The 13,562-nt window shown below is 39.8% G+C and overlaps 1 protein-coding gene across 3 annotated transcripts in view; it reads left to right on the plus strand.

Annotated features, from left to right (window-relative positions):
• TRPC3 (transient receptor potential cation channel subfamily C member 3) overlaps positions 1–12,391 on the plus strand; it is a 260,568-nt gene extending 248,177 nt beyond the window's left edge. For all 3 annotated transcript variants that reach the window (XM_056564160.1, XM_056564165.1, XM_056564176.1), the window contains 3 exons: positions 2,047–2,130; positions 2,349–2,424; positions 6,620–12,391. In XM_056564160.1, coding sequence (XP_056420135.1) covers positions 2,047–2,130; positions 2,349–2,424; positions 6,620–6,762 — 303 coding nt within the window. In that variant the 3' untranslated portion in view covers positions 6,763–12,391. The remainder of the gene's footprint in view (positions 1–2,046; positions 2,131–2,348; positions 2,425–6,619) is intronic.
• The last annotated feature ends 1,171 nt before the right edge of the window (positions 12,392–13,562 follow it).

Genomic DNA, 13,562 nt, shown 5'->3' on the forward strand with positions numbered 1-13,562 from the left:
TTACACAGTTTCCATTTAAATCAATGGATTGTCTGTCACAAACAGGTCCTCTAGAGTGAGTGGCACTCTTTATATTGTCACCCCTTTGGTTTAGAGATGAGGATAACGGACACGAGGCCCCTCCCTTCAAGCAGATTATCTCAATGTAATTTGCTAGTGAGTAATACAATTTGTTACATCCCTAACATATTTACTCTTCAATAAATCCGTATATATAAAGATAATAGAGATCTGAAAATTATAAAAAGGTACAAATAGCAAACAGATTGTCCTTCGATAGTGCTGTACATACTGTGTTTTGTTGCAGTATTCAATTCAATTATTTATTCAGGTTTTTTTTTTTAGCCAAATCCAGGAAGGGATCCGGTAGAAAGGAGAAGTGTAAGACTTTTCTTTATATTTCCCATTCCTTTTGAATTCGCCTATTGCTTTGGTTCTAAAGAGAATAAAGAAACTACTACAAAAAATTTGGCACTTTTTCTTCCAAGTGTATTTTCAAATTGAATGTCTGCATGCAGCTGGCTCTGCTGGCAGTAGGACTGCACAGAATTGCACCGTCTCAAAGATTCTGCGGTGTGCACAGAGCAGCAGAATCCTATTGAAAACAATGAGACTCTGCTGCAAACAGAATTCCACAACAGTGTGAATGACCCTCAGGGTGGTGTTTTTTTTCTTGTTATTTATTGTTTGTGTGTGGGGGGGGGGGGGGGAGAGGGTGAGTTTGAAAAATGACACCGTTTTTGATTAGTAATTTAACCCTTATTCACCCCCCATTTGCCAGGGTCGGGGTTCCATACAAGTCTGTGGAAAATATATGTTACTGCATAACTTCCAAATGGCTGGAGATATTTCGATAATACTTGGTCACATGTTATTTATATGTCCACTAAAAATATAGGATAGTTAATTTAAGCCTTAACTACCCCCATCTGTGAGGGTCAGGGTTTTTGTTTAAAGTCCCTTGCAAAGCTACGGGAAATATAAGTTCCCGCATAACTTCCGTACGGCTGGAGATATTTCAATAATACCTGGAACACATATTACTTATATGTCAGATAAAAATATATGATAGTTAAAGTAATCCTTATATAAAAGATGGGTTTTTGTTTCAAGTCCCATGCAAGTATATGGGACTTCCAGTACCTTACTACACAAGCTCCACTCTTCATCTCCTGGTGAATGTGTCAGTCCGGCTTGCAAGCCACACCCCATCTCACAAAGACACGCTCACTTTTTAAGCCCCACCCTTTTATCATCTACCCTTTTTGTGCGTCAGTCTGGCTTGCAAATCACGCCCAGTCCCACAAAGCCACATCCCCTTCTATTTTCAGCTTACAATATCTTTATCACAAATCAGTCCCACCTGAGGATGGGATATGAGGTCAGGATATGAGGATGGGACATAAGGACGGGACATGACAGCATATGAGGATGGGATATGAGGATGGCATATGAGGAAGGGGTATGAGGACGGGATATGAGGTTGGCATATGAGGACGGGATATGAGGTTGGGATATGAAGTCGGGATATGAAGACGGGATATGAGGAAGGGGTATGAGGATGGGATATGAGGTTGGGATATGAGGACAGGATATGAGGTCGGGATATGAGGTCGGGATATGAGGTCGGGATATAAGGACAGGATATGAGGCCGGGAAATGAGGAGGGGATATGAGGATGGGATATGAGGTGGGTATATGAGGATGGGATATGAGGTCGGGATAGGAGGTCATGATATAGGGACAGGATATGGGGTTTGGATATGACAACTATATAGGAGGATGGGATATGAATTCAAAAGCTTCCTACTTTGTTGATTTTCCTCCCCAACAAGGATTAGTAAGGAAAAACCGGGCAACGCTTAGTAAATAAAGAAAAAAGAAAAAATGCTAATTAAATAGATTAATGTACATAAACTATTAAATTTAACAGGATATTTTTATGATGCTTGGGATTTGGATTACTTGATCTGCTCCTAAACAGCAACTAACTTGATTATGTGTCCTTATGAGAGGGACTATTTACATTCATATTGTTTCTTCCAGTTAAACCTCTTCTCCCAGTCTAATGCCAAAGTTTTCGAGTCAAGAAGTTTCAACAGTATTATGAATCAGCCAACCCGCTATCAAGTAAGGAGTTCCTCATAATTCTATACATTTTACTCAGTGAGAAAAAACTGTTCATAAAGAAATCTCTAGTAAAGTTTGTGTGCTCATAATTTTAGAAGAAAAAAAAAACAACATTGAGAAATCTATTCATGTAACTGATGTTATATGAGAAAGCACTGACAATTTGTCACTTCTCCAGAGACTCATGTTTTGTATCTCCTTGTCACTTTCCCTGACAGCAAATAATGAAAAGACTTATAAAAAGATATGTGCTGAGAGCCCAAGTGGACAAAGAAAACGATGAAGTGAATGAAGGTAAGAGGAATTACCATGCAGATTTACATTCACCGCCTCTACTTGTCATACTGACGACCCAATACATTTTTGTTTTGTTGACTTATGAAAGCTATTTGGCTTCCAAAAAATAGGTACTATGAATTGAATGACTATCCAACCTGAAATTTCGGGGATAGATTGATGCCAGGAAGAAAGTACTTACACACCTGCCATAACAGTATTTGAACAGGTTGCCCATATTTTTTCAAAATATAACTATTTTGAAGAATCCTCACAGTCGAATTCACAGAAGTTGGCCATATATATGTGTTTATTAAAGGCACATTTTCGGCAATACTGAAACAGGAAACAATGGCATAATTTATTAGATTAGCTGTGTGTGAATGACGCAGTCAGGGGATACTAATTATCCAGTCAATTACATAATGTTAAAATAAAGATCTCAAGCTTGTGCAGGAATATGGTATAAGCTGTACAAAACTCAAGAGTTATTAAAGGGGTACTCCGTGGAAAAAAAAAGTCATATTAAAGGAGATGTCCAGTACTGACTATTCTTATTCCATCCTGCCGGGGCTATAAAGAAAGAGAAAAAAAAAACTTTCACTTATGTTCCAGCCCAGTCCATGTCAGGAACTGTCCAGAGCAGAAGAGTTTTGCTATAAGCATTTGCTACTACTCTGGACCTTTGCTGACACGGACAGATATGTCAGCAGAAAGCAATGTGGTCAGGGAGGAAAGAACTACACAACTTCCTCTGGAGCATACAGCAGCTGATAAGTACTGGAAGGATTAAGATGTCCAGGTCAACTGAGAGGACGACGGGAGGACCCTAACCTGGCTCGTCGTCGTCCGATCAGTGATCAGCTGCTCCACGCCTGCTATGCAGGCTGGAGCAGCAGAGCACCGATAACACTTATTAATGCTATGCTAGGGCATAGCATTGATCAGTATATGCAATCAGAAGATTGCATGGTATAGCCCCTTATGGGGACTTAAAAAACATTTATAAATAAAAAGTGTTTTTAAAAGTTAATAAACCCCTTCCTAATAAAAGTTTGAATTGCCTTTTGCCATTTTTTAAAATAAAATAATGAAATAAATAATCATATATAGTACTACCATGTGCGTAAATGTCCGAACTATTAAAATATAAGCTTAGCTAAACCCCACGGTCGATGGTGTACACGTAAAGATCTACCAAAGTCCAAAATTGTGCATTTTTGGTCACTTCATATATCATAAAAAAAATTGAAATGGCAATCAAAATGTCCCATCAAAACAAAAATGGTACCGATAAAAACTAAAGAACACAGCACAAAAAAAAGCCCTCATACAGCCCTGTATGTGGACAAATAACAAAGTTATAGGGTCAGAAGATGACAATTTTAAACATTTTGGTGCATGTAGTTATAATTTTTTAAAGTAGTAAAATAAAATAAAATTGACATAAATTGGATATCCTTGTAACCATGTGGGCCTACAGAATAAAGTTAAGGTGTCATTCCTACCGAAAAGTGCAATAAAAAAAAAAATTGTACTTTAAAAAAGTCCTCTTATGGTCCCAATAACTTTTTTATTTTTCGTGTACGGGGATGTGTTAGGGCTCAATTCTTTGTGCCATGATCTGTAGTTTTTCTCGGTACCATTTTTGTTTTGATGGGACTTTTTCATAGCGTTTTATACATTTTTTTTTATTAGCCTAGGAAAGCATAACATGTTAAAGTCAAGGCATCACTTTTTATTAATTCCGATCTTTTATTATTATTCTCTGACATTTTTATCTTAAATATGTTTATACGAACAACCATTTTGCCAGAGCTCCTGCACTGTTAGCAGTTTATACAGTATATATGATTTACAATAGTCACATAAACATAGGAAACTGGGATCTGTAGATCATTTATTTACTTCTATGGGAGAGTGTTATGGGCATGCTCTTCATCTTGTACAAAGATCACTGTGCTGGGAGGGAAAGGAGTGGAGTTTTTACCATCACCTGTTGTCGAAGTCGGATTGTGTGTTATTTGCCAACAGCTTCCTAGTAGATGTGTTACCTTTAATTGCAATCCCTGTGGTAATAATGAGATGACTTCTAGAACACATGATGTGTCAGTCTAATGATAGGCTAAATGGTCAGAGTGAAAACTTCAAAAATCCAGATTTTTTTTTATATAAAGGGAGGACTCTCAAAAGTTGTTGCTACAAAATATTTTAGTCCGTTAAAAAAGTATTCTATGATTTTGCATCTGCATCACTGGACTAATTCAGCTACTTCAACTGTAGATTTTTTTATTTTCAATATAGATAACCCAAGAAATTATAAGAAATATTACAAAAAAATATTAAAATTAGGTTGTAGACACAGGATTCTGTTATACTTGAAGCATAAGTAGCAGATACAGTATGGTGAGTCCTGTATCAATGTCATGCTAGACTTTAGGTAGGTAAATACATACTACATACTGCCATCACAGTTTTTGAGCCAAAGTCAGAAGGGAATTCAGCTGGAAGGAGAAGTATAAGTTCTTCCTTTGTATCTCTTATTCCATTTGAATACACTTCTGGCTTTGGCTTAAAGCACATTTGTCATCATTTTTTCACCAGACTACTGTTGTTGCTGATGACCATAAAGTGAATGTAGCCATACCTTTATCGCCGCTTTTTCTTCTTTTATAAGTTATAAAATCATTTTATCCAGTGGTCAGGCACAGTTGGATAGGTGTGGCTTGGGGTTCGCAAAGCTCTGCCGCCACCACGCCTAACCTCTCTTTCAATGCTGGGACCGCTGTGTAGTAAGACACAGCGGTCCACAGCGCATGCGCTCCTCCCTGCCGGCTCTGACGTGTGCGCGCCGCAGTGAATTGACGGAGCGAGCGCTCGTTCCCTGCCTCTAGTACTGTGCACTGAGCGCTTAGATGGCAGGAGCGATCGCTCGTGGAGTGAGAGAGCGAGCACTCGCTCTGTCAATTCACTGCGGCGTGCGCACGTCAGAGCCAGCAGGGAGGGGTGCATGCGCTGTGGACAGCTGTGTCTTATAATACAGCAGTAACAGAGTGGCAGCAGCGGGGTTTGCGAACCCCAAGGCACGCCTATCTGACTGTGCCTGCCCACTGGATAAAATGATTTTATAACTTATAAAAGAAGGAAAAGTGGCGATAAAGGTATGGCTACATTCACTTTAAGGTCATCAGCAGCAACATTGTAGTAGTCTGGGGGGGTTAAAAAATGATGACAGTTGTGCTTTAAAGTATAAGGCTGGTTTCACATATGTCCAGCGTCCGGCATAGTTTCCCTCCAGAAAGCCCCGGAAGGGAAACTGATGATAGAACTGATCCCATTCATTTGAGTTCACTATCCTCCAGTGTTTTAATTTTGACACCGGATGGTTGGACACCCCCAATGGCATTGAACAGGGGAACACATCTTGCTGCGTTCCCCTGTCCGGCCTCCAGAAACAATGGACACCGGATGCCATACAACTGAATGTATGTTGTCATCAGTTATGGCATCATGTGCTTCGAGTTCACCTATGCTGGATGCAGGACATATGTGAACCCAGCCTAAGCAAGTATAACCTTTTATTGTAATTCTCTCTGTCATAATAATGACAAGACTGCTGAAAAGTAATCTCTAGGGAACAGGAAGGCTTATTATTATGCATAATGGCCAGGTAGAAACGTTAGTAGTTTTAACATTACAACTTGACTTAAACAATAGGTCGTTTTATGGTGACACATTTCATTTAAATGAATCAATGTTCACACTATGTCAACAAGATATAATTTCACAACAAGGATCTAGTAGCAAATCACAAATATTTTTTCATTGTCTTTTGGCCATTTCTATGCTTTAATCCCACACCACAGGGATATCGCTCTCATCTCTTAGTCCGATAATGTCAGAATAAAGTTTTGAAATGACCCCCAGGATGCAAAGCACCGCATGTTATAATGCACCCTACAGAGACAGTGGTTTTTACCCTTGTTTTACAATTTAGTATATTTTAGAGCTAGTGAACTTTAGAATGTTCTTTTTTGTTTTGTTTTTTTTTCAGTCCAAATGTGGCTGCTTAGTAAGATGTTGATTCTGTGTATACAGAATGTGCTATGGTCTCTAAAGCATTGAACAGAACACTGTCATTGAGCACATTGGTGGATGACCTAAGGATAGCTAGAGATCACATACACAAATTACTTTTACCTTCTTATTACAGGTGAACTAAAAGAAATAAAACAAGATATTTCAAGCCTCCGCTATGAACTCCTAGAAGACAAATCACAAGCTACTGAAGAATTATCGGCCTTGATTCATAAATTAAGTGAAAAGCTAAATCCCAGAGTGTCGAGGTGCGAATGAATCCTGAAGATTTGTCAGCAGAAAGTACCATGGCAATAAACTATAAAAGCATCTGATACTTGAAGAAAAAATGAGTCTGACAGATTTATAGCACACAATTAACTAAATTTGTCATTGAAATCTAAGTCTTATAAACGTACCTCCATGTGACACTTGCTCTGCAAGTTCCAGGGTATCATGGTCATGTCATAATGATTCCAGTAGATAGGTTTGGATAATGTCATCACTTTAGTCCAGGCTTACAGTGTTAGTTCAGTGCCGGTCTCTCACTCGTTCTGCAAAGATTGGTGCTGAGAGATGAAACTGACATTGGGTGGTACAGTCACTGCGGCGACTGTATAATGCCCAGAAGATTCTGGGCTCATGCACGGAACCCACTGGGTATCATATGGTTGCCTTGGCAACTGTATAGCTGAGAGTGAGCCGTGTCTCTCCACACTAATCTCTGAAGAACAGGTTTGGATCCGGTGGGAGAATTTTAAAACCAGTTGCAGCCATATCCCTGCCGGACCCGTGCAGTACACCTTTCATTTCAATAAACTGGATGGAGTGAGTATCTGTTTATTTTTTTTTGCTGGACTGAAAAGTGCTGCAGACCACATTTTTCAGAACTGCAAAAAATTGTATACAGTCCAAAAATAAGCCATCGAGAGTCACTAGCTGACTCCATCCAGCTTATTGAAAGAATGGGGTACGGCAGGGATATGGCGGCAACTGGTTTTCACATTCTCCTGCCGTATGCCCCAAACATGGTGTGAATGCTGCCTTCCAATATTTAACATGATGTTAGATTTTTCCATTTTGGGGCATTAAAATTTTGTTGTTCAGACTTCAAAGGCACAATATAGTGGAGACCTAAGGGTGCAAGAACAGTAGAAGGAAAAGGAGCTATATGACCAGCTTGGATGATGATAAGAGTTATGACAATGTCCTTTGCTTTTGTCACCTAGTAGTGTACACTGCTTTACTTCTAAAACATTGGTGCAGATGTTTCCATTTAGCAAGGAACTATTTTTGAAAAGGAGACAAAAGTTATTCTTAGAACTAGATGCTGAATAATATTATAACATGTATGACTGATCATAATGAGCGTGTTGTCAATACAACATAACAGGCCATTTATTCTAGAGAATATTTGAATAGTTTGGTTTAATTTAAGTTACACTTCTATCTTGAGACAGGTGGGAGCTAGTACCATCCACAACAATATCTTATGGGGTGCACAGTGAGGATACAACTGTCTGTCTGCAGGTATAAATGAGCATCAATAGAAGAACAAACAACAATACTGATTCACTAAGAGCTTGCAGATATAACGGTGTTTGCTCATGCTGTGCTGTATATTCCTTTCTACTGCAGTATCCATAAGTCTGAACAGGGACAGCTAAAATGTCCAACAAGGATCCTGCTGCATTAATCTCCTGGCCATTGCACATTAAGGAACTATAATTACTATTAACATATCATTATGGATAGAGTGTAGAATCTCCAAAGGCATGAAGGATGTATAGGAAGGCATCAAGTAATGGAGTAACTGCTTCTTAGTTATAGATCAAAGTCTTCTGGAATGTTAGGATTTAATTTGGTTCATTAATCAGTTTAGTCTAGTGGACAATTGGAATGGCCATGAATGCAAACAGCTAAGAACAAATGTTGAACAATTCCCAAATGCTGGGACATACACCTACCTTAACATGTTGCTGATCAGTGATGTTCCTTAATAGCAGTGACCTCTTTCAGCAGGTAATTTGCCCTGCCAGACTGCAAAAATTGTTCAGGAATGGATTGTGAAACATGACAACAAGTGTAATGTCTCCAGATTCCTCAGGTCAGAACAACGTAGGTCCAATTCTGGTATCTGTCACTTTGGTTACATCTTAGTGACAGATACCTCAGTACACCCTCAATGGTCTTATGGAGCGCTTACCAGAGCTGCTCTGGCAGCACCGGGGAAGAGGGGGGGGGGGTCTATATTATATTAGGCAGATGGTGTTAATGTTATTGCTGATGGTGTAAAACAATCATAGAGCAATGGAAGGTAATATTTTCCTAAAATATTTGCACAGCGTACAAAAAGAAATATCCTTTTTTAAAACAGGGCTTGCTTTACTGACATCTAGTGGGCACTGTGAAGACTGCAGTACTTTGTAGAAAGGGTAAGCACTAATGTACTATTCCATATTAAAGGGGCACTCTATAGGTACGTTTTTTTTTGTTTGTTTTTGTTTTTTTAATATGCCCCAAAAACCTTTACTTACCTACCATGCTCCCCCGGTGCCTCCAGTATCCTGCTCCCAGCTTCTGGTGCTACCCGCTTCCTGGTGCTCAGGGCTGATCCTTCTCAGTGCAGCTCAGTGAATGTCAGTGGTGTGCAGTCTCGGTCAGTGACTGGCTGAGCAGCAATATGATGTATTAAGCCCTGCCCCTCCCTTCTTCATGTTGCCTTGAGGCCTCAATGGTTACACATCTTTTCTCATTAATTTCTGTAGGACAACTGGGCATTTACATCAGGTAATCCCTCTAACTGGCACCATGTGCAGAAGTATCACCCATAACCAAAGTCGTTATATAGCCATGACACATTCTACAGCTAAGAAAACCCCTGTAACAAATATATTAAAGGGCCTAGGCTGACAAATAAAACCTTTTACTCATCTTCCGTGCTCCCTCATAGCCTCCAGTATCAGAACACCCTGTTAGTGGCCGGTGACAATGCTTTCCCTAGAGCGGCAAATCGTGACGTCTGCAGCTGAAGAAACTGACAGGGCTGTTCACCACTCACTGGTTCAGGTGGACACTGCTGCAGCCAATGGTTGCCTGAGCAGCACTGTTACATCACATCTGCGGTACCGGAGAAGCAAAGTTCAGCAGAGTCGGGACAAGGAAGGTAAGTTAAAGGTATTGTTTTATTTGTCAGCCTGGACACATTTATATATATATATATATATATATATATATATAAAAAAGTTTGTCTGGAAAACCCCATTAAAACATTATAGATGTTGCTGTTCAGGAGATATGGATACTTAATTATATAAAATTGTAAAATTGTTATTGAAATTAATACACATGTACAGTGTGTGTTTTATTTAGGATATTCTATGTATTGCAACTCGCCATATACTATACTGCTGACCTATTACCTTGTGCTCAGAAAATAATATACTCAATCATGTTGGTCCTTTTCAAGGATATAGTTTACCTTAACATACATGTTTTTTTGTACAAGTACAAGGGGTTGTCCAGGAATAGAAGAGCCAATTCCTATAAAAACAGCACCACCTCTGTCCTTAGGTTGTGTGTGGTATTGCAGTTCAGTTCCATTGAAGTGTATGGAGCCAAGTTGTAATGCCACACACAACCTGAGGACAGGTGGGGTGCTGTTTTTTTATTTTTTATTAGTCATGTTTTTCTAATCTTGGATTGCCCCTGTAAGCATTTTGGATTATTGTAACACCAAATGAAAACAGAATGAAAGTGGTTGTGGGAGCTTAAAAACAAGGTTGCTTTCCTTTATGAATAACACCACTCTGGTCTGTGGGCTGTGTTTGGTATTACATATGTAATACAACTGACCTGCTTAACATGATGCTATAAAAACAGGTTAAGACAGTCATAAACCTACCTAAACTCTTGTGTGTTTGGGGTCATGCTGTGAACAGGCACTTTTTTCCATATAATACAGTGGTCCCTCAACATACGATGGTAATCCGTTCCAAACGGACCATCGTTTGTTGAAACCATCGTGTGTTGAGGGATCCGTGCAATGTAAAGTATAGGACAGTGGTCTACAACCTGCTGACCTCCAGATGTTGCAAAACTACAACACCCAGCATGGCCGGACAGACGTTGGCTGTCCGGGCATGCTGGGTGTTGTAGTTTTGCAACATCTGGAGGTCCACAGGTTGTAAACCACTGTTAGAGAAAGTTGTACTCACCTGTCCCCGCAGCTCCAGACCGTCACCGCTGCCCGGGATGTCGCCGTCCATCGCTGTCGCCGCGTCCTCGAGGTGTCCCCGACGCTCCGGCAAGGCCTCTGCTTCCCCGGCAACCTCGCTCTCTGTCGCCGCTATCACGTCGCTCCACACGCCACTCCTATTGGATGACGGGACGGCGTGCGCAGCGACGTGATGACGTCAATGAAGATCGCCGACGATGCAGAGGATCCCGAAGAGCACGCGCCGGAGCCCCGAGGACAGGTGAGTGATCATCACCGGAGCTCACAGGGCACCGTAAACGGCTATCCGGTGGCAGATGAAGCAGTCTGCGCAGCCGGATAACCGTTTATGCGATGGCCCCGACATAAAAAAAGCATCGTATGTTGATGCTGCCTTCAACATGCGATGGTTTCTGAGATGTCAGGGGCCATCGTAGGTCGAGGGGTCACTGTATTAATATTATTTAGGTCAGCACACTGCACTGTACAGTCACCATACAGTTCAGAAGTTCATTCATGTCATATGTCTCCAGATGTGAACTGCTGCTAAAAATACTGGGATATGTTTTAAATGTTTGGCATCCAGAACCAAAAGAAGGTCCATTGGAGCATTAAGTCCGTAAAAGACTTTTTTTCTTAATCACACACATATGTTTGCTCCCCCCCCCCCCCACCCCCAAGCGCTTCTATCTCATACATGTACACCCAATAGCATAGGTGATGTAGTTATGAAAATCAAATAAAAAAATGAAAGAAGAATCTTCTGATTTGTCTATTAGTAACCAAGCTTTAACATTGACCAGATAATAACCATGTTTATGACTGGTCCATTAAAGTAGCAGATTTTGTCTCTAATCTGCATTTAAAGGATCATTCCGAGCAAAATGAGAACACCTGTGTATTATGATGTTCATACAGATTATGTAAACCATGTTTCTCTCGTCTTCCGCTACCCTCCTCTGTTTAAAGTAATAGACCGTGCAACATCCCCACCTTGTGGTCAGACCTCTACATAACAACTGTAAATAAATAGCCAAATACATGGTTTCGATATTCAATATGTATCAAGTCTCCCAGGTTTCCAGATACCTTATTTATGATGTGGAGCCTCCAGAGAATCCAATCATGCCGTGCTTATGTTATCATACACCCCGAACAAGATAAGCAGTTTTTAATGAAAATATTCATAGATGGAGAATGGAACGCTCTGCTGCTCCAGTTGCGTAGTATAGATACAATCTTATCTGAAGAGTCAATAAGACCAGTAATTGTGTGTTTCCTTACTATGCTATCAATAAGAACTGAATCTAGCTCCCCTGTGGTAGTGAAAGGAAATGTAATAACGTAAAAGCCATTGAACACAAAGGACAATTTAATGCCAGCAGTCATTTGCATTGAATGAGTTATGAAGAAGACAGCTTCGGTACTCCATAGAACATGCTATCACTGATAGAAACCATATCAACAGAGCATGCTGTAATATAGATCTTTGATAAAGGAACTTTGGACTTAATAATTTTAGTAAAGACTTTCTATTTAATAATTTATCATACATGTACACTGTATACAGCCTTTGCTTTTAGCAAAACAATATGAGCATTCAGTAAAACAAAGATATGCCCAGTATATAGCAGCCATTTAAGAAGATGAACAGATACGAATGTGATGGAGGTCTCCTATTAGGCATTCAGTCTGTGTTATATTTCCTCGGCTGAGCTTTCTTACAGTATGCAGGGACTGGGTTTGGTGTATATAATGTTAAGCTAATGATGTACAGATAATTATGGCAATAATAAAAGAATTGTATAGGAAAATTGTATAGTCTCTTGTTTTTTAAATGCAGAGGAATCACATCGTCCCACGTATTGAGGTTGTAATGAGAGGGGACAGGTTTGGGTTGCTTTATCATCTCTTCTCTTAACAAAGGAATTCAGAAAAAAGCATTGTACTTGGTGCTACTGTAATTGAATCCAGGTTAGAATAAGTTAAAAAATATCACGTTTTACATATAAAAAACAATAAAAGGTACCACTAAAAGGTACCACAAATATACCTTTGTTCATGCAATTGAAATAGGGAGATATAACTCCCGAAACGTGTCTTACTTTTAGTGGTACCTTTTATTGTTTTTTATATGTAGTGTCAATAAACCGTGATATTTTTTAACTTATTCTAACCTGGATTCAATTACGGTAGCACCAAGTACAGTGCTTTTTTTCTGAATTTCTTTGCTACTTTCTCCTACTGTCTTCTCCCGCAGATACGGTCTTGAACACTGGCTGCACAACCCAGGATCCATATGGTTCCCCGTGTGTTGGGGTTATATGCCTGATGACAAGCTTCACTAAACCTTCTCACACTACTGTTTTGCATTTTACAGGATTACACGAGGCGCCGGCCTCTTTTCTTCTTCTTTTAATCTGGCACAAATTTAGGTTTTTCAAATAATGAGCAAATTTCTGACATGCAGCTATTGGACATCACATTCAGGCTGGTTTCGCCCACATGTGACTATTGCAACATTTCTTTTTTTGAGAGTAACAAAAAGTTTTTATCCCCAAGAATACATGCCCCATTTACACTACACTTGATTGTCCTGGAAAGTGAAAAAGCAATGGCTTTTAACAAAGACTTCAAAAAATGTACCCATCTTTGGGAGCAGTTTAAATTGTTCCTATCATTACAGGTAAATATGTGTGGACATGAGCAGTCTACACATCAGCGCATTTCGAGCGGTACTTGGATCTGGGGGAGATTCCATAGTTTGAATGAGCCCTTAGAGCTTCCAAATATTTGGGGGCTATCTCCAAGGACCAAACTCTGAATTATGTATCCACAACAAAAAAAGGCACTCTGGAAATTA

This window comes from Hyla sarda, chromosome 1, assembly GCF_029499605.1.
Source record: "Hyla sarda isolate aHylSar1 chromosome 1, aHylSar1.hap1, whole genome shotgun sequence".
Classification (NCBI taxonomy): domain Eukaryota; kingdom Metazoa; phylum Chordata; class Amphibia; order Anura; family Hylidae; genus Hyla; species Hyla sarda.